The sequence below is a fragment of the Cydia splendana genome, chromosome 5, assembly GCF_910591565.1.
Source record: "Cydia splendana chromosome 5, ilCydSple1.2, whole genome shotgun sequence".
In the NCBI taxonomy this organism is placed as follows: Eukaryota; Metazoa; Arthropoda; class Insecta; order Lepidoptera; family Tortricidae; genus Cydia; species Cydia splendana.
The window spans coordinates 23,034,633-23,044,202 of NC_085964.1; the positions used below are offsets into that span (position 1 = coordinate 23,034,633).

The window sequence follows — 9,570 nt, forward strand, 5'->3', positions numbered from 1 at the left end:
ACTACTTGGCTTGGCACCGACTTCAAACATATCAGTTGGTAACGCATAGACTTCAAAAAGGATAATATTTTATTTCATCCTTTTTGAAGTCGGTTTGCTTTTTTTTTGTAAAAAGTTTTTATTTTTCCATTTTTAGTTTTAACGCATTGTTAAGAGCGCGACGCATGAATGAAAAACAAGATCATGTTTAACACTAAATTCGTGTACCTATTTCTTTAATAAATATGTAATCAGGAATTTTCTCGAGTCCGTCTGGGAAATTATAATTCCTGTCACTACTACACTAAATCCATCCTCCGCCCCGCCACTGACCCAATCCCTCAACGCCCCGATCACTCAACCTCACAGCGCATCAACCCCTGATCCAGGAACCCCTCGACCCTGAACCAGAAATTTTCTCGAGTCCGTCTAGGAAATTATAATTCCTGTCAACTAAATCCATCCGCCCGCCCCGCCACTGACCCAATCCCTCAGCCCCCCGATCACTCAACCTCACAGCACATCAACCCCTGATCCAGGAACCCCTCGATCCTGAACCAGCAACCCTTCAACCGCCATTCCCCGACCCCTTAATCCCTGACCCCTTAACTCCTAACCCTAATCCCCGATCAGTAGCCTTACCAGCTTACCACGAGTTTGACATTGATATATTCGCTAGCATGTTTGTAACTTACTTCCTATGCATCTCGCTCACACTAAGGTGTTTAAAAGTTACATTTAGATGCATAAGACGTTAGCGAATGTGTCAATGTCAAACTCGTGGTAAGGCTACAGTTGCAGTACATCAAATTGGTGGTTTTCGGAAGCAAATGCTCGAGTTACTTTAGAAAACCCCGAAATCACTTAACACGTGCCTTTAAAAATTGAGGAGTTCCCTCAATTCCTCATGGATTCCATCATCAGACCAGAACCAAAAATAATACGGAAACACCTTGGAGGTAACTTCTTCCAAACAAAAAAAGAATTACTCAAATCGGATCACAGGTGCCGGAGTAATCGCTGAACATACTTGCATTTAAAGAAATCATCATCATTATCATCAAAATAATCATCATCATCAAGTCTACTTCATCAAATTGGTGGTTTTCGGGAGAAAATGCTCGAGTTGCTTAAGAAAACGCCCAAAACACCATGCATGTGCCTTTAAAAATTGAGGAGTTCCCTCAATTCCTCATGGATCCCATCATCAGAACAGAACCAAATTAAAATGGGACCAACTCGGAGGTAGCTCCTTTCAAACAAAAAAAGAATTACTCAAATCGGACTACGGATGTTGGAGTAATCGGTGAACGTACATAGAAAAAAAAAAAAAAATAGCCACAACCGAATACAGAACCTCCTCCTTCTATGAAATTGAAGTCGGTTAAAAAAGATAAACTAAATATAAAATAATACCTCTAGTATTTAATAGTGGTTAAAATGAAATATTCCCGGAAGATTATAGTACTTAATAGTCTGTAATTTTAACTTCGAAATTTTACCGCAAGTACCTACCAATTTAGACACTCATGCTCACTCCTGAGAAGTTCTTTCAATCCTAAAAAAGAAACACTAACTCGAATTAAACGATTTTTTAATTTTTTTTAGTAAACATAATACTCATTCAGCTTAAATTTTATTATGTTTTCTCAAAGTTCGCTTAAAATCTATTAAAAATGGGTTTTTCTTCATGCATGGGGTGAGCACTCTAAGCGTACTTATTTATATGTTTTTCTTTACTTATTTTCTTTCCAGTAAACAACGTAGGCCTAAACTACGAATGTCCGATCGAGCTGTGCTGCGCCCCTCCGTCTCGATCCTGGGACCTAATCGTCGTCAACGTAGGCGCAGCCACCATGCTCACCCGCGCCATGTTGCCTTACATGGCGACCCGAGGTCGTGGAGCTGTCGTTAATATCTCCTCGTCGTCGGAGCTGCAGCCTATGCCGCTTATGGCCGTATATGGAGCCACTAAGGTCTGCCTCTTTCCCTCCTGTCTCTCTCTCTTTTTGTCATTAGCAATTTCATTCTAGCGCACATTTTTTTATCGTAGTCGTCAAGTAAAAATAAGGATTATATTTCAAGGCCGTTTCATTAATGACCGTGTTAGAAAGCCAAATACTTATTTTACAAGATGTAATGGTATACTGCACCACCGTTGCTTGAGAGTTTCTGCGTCATCTCGGTACGGGATTAACATTTAAAATACTGTTAGAAACATAATCAGTTCCAATCCTGTTATTATTTCCACAGGCGTACCTCCGTAGCTTCACGCACGCCATCCGCGAAGAATACGGCCCGAAAGGCATCTATGTCCAGCACGTGGCACCTTTCTTCGTGTCCACCAAGATGAACGCGTTCTCCGCCACGGTCATGGCCGGCGGGCCGTTAGTTCCTACCCCTGAAGCATACGCAAGATATGCTGTAGCGATGTTAGGAAGGGTACAGGATACTACGGGGTATTGGGTGCATGGAGTTCAGGTTAGTATAATAACTGTACGGATCCGGTTAGAAGGACCATTAGCACGTGGCGCTTTCTTCGTGTCCACCAAGATGAACGCGTTCTCCGCCACGGTCATGGCCGGCGGGCTGTTAGTTCCTACCCCTGAAGCATACGCAAGATATGCTGTAGCGATGTTAGGAAGGGTACAGGATACTACGGGGTATTGGGTGCATGGAGTTCAGGTTAGTATAATAACTGTACGGATCCGGTTAGAAGGACCATTAGCACGTGGCACCTTTCTTCGTGTCCACCAAGATGAACGCGTTCTCCGCCACGGTCATGGCCGGCGGGCCGTTAGTTCCTACCCCTGAAGCATACGCAAGATATGCTGTAGCGATGTTAGGAAGGGTACAGGATACTACGGGGTATTGGGTGCATGGAGTTCAGGTTAGTATTATAACTGTACGGATCCGGTTAGAAGGACCATTAGCACGTGGCTTGGCGCCTTCTTCGTGCCCACCAAGATGAACTTGTTCTCCGCCACGGCCATGGCCGATATGCGAGATATGCCGTGGCGATGTTAGGAAGGGTGCAGGACACGACGGGATATTGGGTACATGGAGTTCAGGTTAGTATCATTAATTCATTACTAAATACTAAATCTAGTTAGCAGGACCATCAGCGATTAGTCTATTCGGTTCGAAGGACCATGAGCTGTAATATACTAACCTGTTTCGGCCAGTGTTGACGCTATTGACGTGTCAAATTGTATCTTTAAGCTTTGTAGTCTAGTACTTACAAATACATTCTTGTATTCGTCGATTTTCTATTTTACCCCAGCAGTTACCCTACTTTGCACTTAACCCAACTCTGTATCTTTAGGCATTTAAATAAAAGTAAACAAAATCTACCCTCAAATGGCTCCTTAAGTCAGTTGAGGGTAGTTGAAAACATTACATGATCAAATGATGTAGGTTAAGTCAGGTCGTTCAGTTACTGATCCAGGCTTGAATTTGGTTGGTTAACCAATATAAATGTTATAACTACCCGAAAACGTACAAATTGTTTGTTTACTTTTTTAGGGTTCCGTACCCAAAGGGTAAAACGGGACCCTATTACTAAGACTTCACTGTCCGTCCGTCCGTCCGTCCGTCCGTCCGTCCGTCCGTCTGTCACCAGACTGTATCTCACGAACCGTGATAGCTAGACAGTTGAAATTTTCACAGATGATGTATTTCTGTTGCCGCTATAACAACAAATACTAAAAACAGAATAAAATAAAGATTTAAATGGGCTCCCATACAACAAACGTAATTTTTGGCCAAAGTTAAGCAACGTCGGGAGTGGTCAGTACTTGGATGGGTGACCGTTTTTTGTCTGTTTTTTTCTTCTTTTTTTTTTGCATTATGGTACGGAACCCTTCGTGCGCGAGTCCGACTCGCACTTGCCCGGTTTTTAAATACCTAAAGATACAGACTATAACCTTAAATGAATCCCTCCTGTTGCAGGCTTTTTTCACCCAGTTGGCTCCAGTCTGGTTCCGCACGAAGGTCGCCTGGCACCTCAACCAGGGATTCCGGCAAGAATATCTACGAAATCAGAAGGCGCAATAGCCTAGAACACAAATCTTCTTCATGCGAAATACGACCTTGTTTCAATAAAATACGATTGACAATTCAATATCATCTTAGTACCTATTATGATGGCTCAAATTTTATTTTAGACATTTGGCATTGATTTGGATAACTTCGGATCTAATTCAATTTAGTTATCTCTAAATTCCGTTTTATAGTTGTGAAGTGAACTTATTGGAATAGGAGAAATGTATAGTTTTGTACAAATATAGTGTTATTAATAATATAAGATGGCCATATGTGATGTTAATTTTAAATATATATTTTAAGCATTGCCGTTTTCATTTTTAGCAGTAAAACCTTACCTTTATCATGCATACAGCACGATTTGGCAATATATATGTGTTGTTTTTAAACTTAAACAGTGTGGCGATATCCTGAACTATGAAATATATAAAGGAATCATGCCAATTTCCCATTATTAGGTTGGTTTCCCAACGAAATAAAGGTGGTAATGGTAATACCTACTTTTAGATAGAGTTTGTGCGGAAAGAGAAGAGTCGTGGCACTTATGGGGCCCAATACATTTCACGACTCCGAACAGACTAGTGATTGCGAAATAATTAAAATTTTGTATCTTAATGCAAAAGACTTACACTCGACTATAATTATGTCGATAAGGTAGAAACTGAAATGTTACTATGAAAATCATAAACAAAACTGACACGACGAAGGAATACAATTTTTTTTTAATAAATACTCACTTTATTATTAAATTATTATAATCAAGTAAGCACTTGCATAATTGCATATCAATTGCGTCACTTAAGTACAAAAGAAATACACTCGAACAATAATTATACTACACTATAATATGGCCACATTCAATAAAATAATTATGATTCGATTTAAACATTTTATACATAGAAGATTTAAACTATCGTGAGACATACTATAGTTCGTTTTTTTTAGCATTAGAAAAAGACGTGATCTAGACACATCTTTTGATTGAAAAACGCTTTTTAAAAATCAGTAAATAACTTATATAACTTATGAAAGAAGAATGTAAATAATCGTATATGGTTCATAATTGTTAAATATTTGCCGTGACTTATTTTTCAAGTGTTTTTCATTAAAAAGACACGTCAAGATTGTTTACCTTTATTCTACTGCTAAAAAAACGAACTATATCAAAGCTAATTTTACGGTTTTAGTCACGTGATTTCGTGACCGCTACACACTCATGCACTATGAAGGGGCCCACAGATTACCAGTTCGCCGGACGATATCAGCCTGGCAGTTGTTCGGAGCTGTCAAATTTTGCTTTTAACTGACATGCCATATCGTCCGGCGAACTGATAATCAGTGGGCCCCTTTAGTGTTTGGAAATGGAGACCTAGACTCTCTGAAACGAGAGTGACTAAAATCACGTGAATCCGTAAAATTAGCTTATTTATAGAAGATTTATTAAAATTAGGTTTGTTTAACATATGCACGGACAATTAAATTGTTTTTATATTCTATATATAAAATTGACAGTTGTATTGGCCAATTTGCTACCCAATCGTTCTGCTTTAGAAACAATTTTGTAGTAAAATGACAAATCTTCCGCGTAAATGGGGGCAATCAAACTATCAGTTTAATATCAGGGGTTATACAAATTTTTATGTTTTTCCTATTCCCATTAGGAATATTGAGGTTAAGGAGATTTGAACTCACTACCAATTTTGGTGCCGTTTGTACCAAATTAATGGGTAGGACTTAAGGCGCTCTTATACTCGAGTTTTACGTTTTCAAGGGGGTGAAGCAGACGCGTGGTAGAACGAGCAGGCGGGCGCCCCGCGCGGCGCACCGCACCATTCCCGCGCAGCACGTCTATGTCCTTATTCTGACGACATCGGTATTCTGAATTGTCAGTTCCGGGATTTTTTCCGGCAATTAATATTGAATAAGATTTATTAGCAAATTCGAATTTTGATGAGTACTTAATGAAATTAAAAATGGTAGGTAAGACGATGAGTGTAAATAATTATTAATTATATACAATATAAGTGTATACCGCGACAAACTGAGAATCTAATCAAATGATACCAAATTATTATGAGACAAAAAATAGTACTTATACTAATAGACATTAAAAATGTAATAGAGCTAGACCAAGAAAAATCTGCAACGATTTTGATTGCACACGCAGTGCAAGTGTTATTTTAAACGTCAATCTTCTATGAAATTATGAATAACACTTGCAGTGCCTATGCTATCAAAACCGTTGCAGACTTGGTCTAACTCTAGCAGTCAATTTCGGGCAAGTAGGTAGTGAAAATAAGGAAGAATACTAGCAAAGCTAAGATAATTTGTGGGACTATTGAGTTATGCATAGCTCCGATAAGTACATAAAATTAGCTGTCTACACAAGAAAGAATTATGTATAACAATTTATAACTCTAACTGTAATACTTACTATTTTTCTAATTTTGAATTGACGAGTAAAAGTCAAGCATTTAAAGATTGTAATGACAAAAAACACTTCTACTTCGACATTCGAGTTTGTTAATAGCTCAAGAAAATAAAAAAAATCTGCGGAAATAATTCGTATAATTTTGAAAATTGGCACAGTTATACCTTGTGGTGTCCAGATAACCATACTTAATGTCCTCGAGCTTAGCGGGTGTGCTGAGGGTGTATGGGTGAGGGGGGGGGGGGGGGTGAAGGTCCCTTTTTTTAGTTTTTCGTAAATAACTCGTAAATGGTGGCCAATATTAAAAAATCTTGTTAAACGTTAATAATCTACACAAAATTTTGTACAAAAAAGATTCAGTACACTTTTAGCAGGGATCAATATTTAAAAAGATAATAAAGAGAGAAAGTTAATTATATTAAATTCTAAGGTTCCTTGTTTTTATTTTTTCGTTAATAATTTGAAAAGTATGACTCATAGCAAACAAAATCTTATACATAAATAATAAACATAAAATTTCCTACAAGAAACATGTAGGACACTTTTCGCTAGAATCAATATTAAAAAAAACCGGGCAAGTGCGAGTCGGACTCGCGCACGAAGGTTTCCGTACCATAATGCAAAAAAAAAAACGGAAAAAAATGCAAAAAGAAAACGGTCACCCATCCAAGTACTGACCACGCCCGACGTTGCTTAACTTTGGTCAAAAATCACGTTTGCTGTATGGTAAATCTTTATTTTATTCTGTTTTTAGTATTTGTTGTTATAGCGGCAACAGAAATACATCATCTGTGAAACTGTCTTTCTTCAACTGTCTAGCTATCACGGTTCGTGAGATACAGCCTGGTGACAGACGGACGGACGGACGGACAGCGAGCTTGCCCAGCGTCTTTGAATGTATTATAATTAACTTTCCTTCTTTATTATCTTTTTAAATATTGATCCCTGCGAAAAGTACACTAAATCTTTTTTGTACAAAATTTTGTGTAAATTATTAACGTTTTATAACATTTTTTGATATTGGCCACCGTTTACGAGTTATTTACGAAAAACTAAAAAAAGGGACCTTAGAAGTGATTATAATTGAATTTCCCTCGTTAATATCTCTTTGAATATTGATCCTAGCAAAAAATTGTACTATATCTTTCTTGTAGGCAATTTTATGCAGATTACTTATGTAATAGAATATGTTTTGCTATGCGCCACCGTTTAAGAGTTATTTACGAAAAACTAAAAAAAGGGTCCTTTAATATCAAATATCTCACTCCCGGTCAAGAATTCGATCAAGCAACCGGCAAATTCTGATTCAGCGGGGTCTAATTAGGTTAAAAAACCCGGTTGCTAAAAAGTAATACGATTTGCCAGTCGAAATCGATATTATGAAAAATATGACCAGTCTAAAATATTTGAATCTTGTATATCTATGTTTAAAAATTATTCAATTTGATTAATTTTATAGCCTTTTAAAATATGTTTACACAATTTATCAATCGTGACTGAATTCCGGATTGGTTAGATGGGTGTGTGCCTTTGCTGCCCAACTTGTTATAAAATGACAATATGACGGACGAATGTCTGAAATGTCACCGTATTTAAGAATTATTTTGCTTTTCTTCGTAAGCATGTTGAAAAACATTGTGTGTATAACATATTTGCATATTTTCACTGTGATTACCCATTTTATGAAACGTCCGCTAAACTAGCATAGGTCCGACGCCGACAGTGGTCACGGGCGTACTGGCGTGAGGAATGGGCGCAAGGTATTGCCGCGTAGGGTGTAATTTAGTAAGCAAAATGTTGAATTCATCAAATGATGAATGAAAACATTAACGTTTCGATTAAAGGACAAGCAATAATGAAGATTTACTTAAAAGCTATCGACTGAAGTAAGTTTCATATACATTTTCGTCGTAGTACTTCTAACATAAGGAAATAAAGACAGTGTTAGGCATGTTTTCAACTTAAGATTCTATCGAGAAAATTATGAGCCGTCGTGTTTCTGACAAGCAATAACGTAGTTCAAGGACTGAAGTTATACATACTAGAAAATAATGCATGAAATCCTTGTAAAAGTCTGTAAATATGGTGACAAAAAAGCGCATTTTACTACACACCGCGCCTTAAGTTTAATAATAAAAAAATCCCTTTTTTTAGACTGAATTTGGAGGTAGTTTTATCTTGTGACAACAGTAATTGGCGACGTTGGTGTTTAAATATTAACAATATTTTTATGTTTGAAAAATTTTAATCAATTATTATGTCAATCGTCATATTCATAAAAAACAATGTTATGATTAGTCCTAAAAACTAAAGTTTAAATTATCAATTATATTGCATAGATGCTGAAGAAAGGACGCTTAGCGCGAGGAATTTCGTACATTGACCCTTCTGTTCCTATCTCTATCGCTCGCGCGTAACTACAATATTGCTGTCCCGCACATGATGACGGCGGTCACATGACACTGTGCGAGCGGCATAGCAGTATAATTATTAGAGATGTCCCGAATAGTGAATTTGGCCGAATACCGATTATTCGGCCCCCCTCTCGGCTGAATACCGAATATTCGGCGACCGAATATTCGGCATGACATGCGAACATTTTTAGTCACAATTATTATGAAAACTGTTCGCCAACAACGCACAATGTTTGCTAAGATATATTTTTATGTTGAACACAATCAATTAATGTAGTTAGAATCAATCAAATCAGACCCAAGATAAAAATAAAATATTTTGGAATCAACAAATGCTCAAAAACGTGCCTTCGTATTTAACTACTTTCCAAGAATACATTTTAAATATTGAATAAACCTAGTTTTTGATAATCTTTTTGTGTAATTTTTCTTTTTAGATGGGGTCAACAGATATTCGTTAATCGGCCGAATACCGAATATTCGGCAAAGTGGCCGAATAGGCCGAATACCGAATAGTTGCCGAATATTCGTGGCATCTCTAATAATTATGCGCGTGCGATAGATGTGTTATGTACAAGTAGTTCTGTTATGACTAGTCATCTTACGGATTCAACATTTGTGAGAACTAAGTGTCAAATATATGATCAAAGAGAATAGATAGTATAGAGGGGTCCAGTCAGAGTAAATTTTGTAGTCACAGTT

General features: G+C 37.5%; 1 protein-coding gene across 2 annotated transcripts in view; it reads left to right on the top strand.

The window, feature by feature from the left end:
- LOC134790958 (inactive hydroxysteroid dehydrogenase-like protein 1) overlaps window positions 1-4,323 on the top strand; it is a 31,574-nt gene extending 27,251 nt beyond the window's left edge. Inside the window, exons 4-6 of one of the 2 annotated variants that reach the window (XR_010144225.1) lie at window positions 1,735-1,955; window positions 2,233-2,869; window positions 3,931-4,068. Coding sequence is in view for 1 of the 2 variants with exons in the window: in XM_063761982.1 (XP_063618052.1) it covers window positions 1,735-1,955; window positions 2,233-2,460; window positions 3,931-4,035 (554 nt within the window). In the remaining variant the exon portion in view is untranslated. Of the gene's footprint in view, window positions 1-1,734; window positions 1,956-2,232; window positions 2,870-3,930 lie in introns of both variants that reach the window. The other variant, XM_063761982.1, reaches the window with a different exon arrangement.
- The last annotated feature ends 5,247 nt before the right edge of the window (window positions 4,324-9,570 follow it).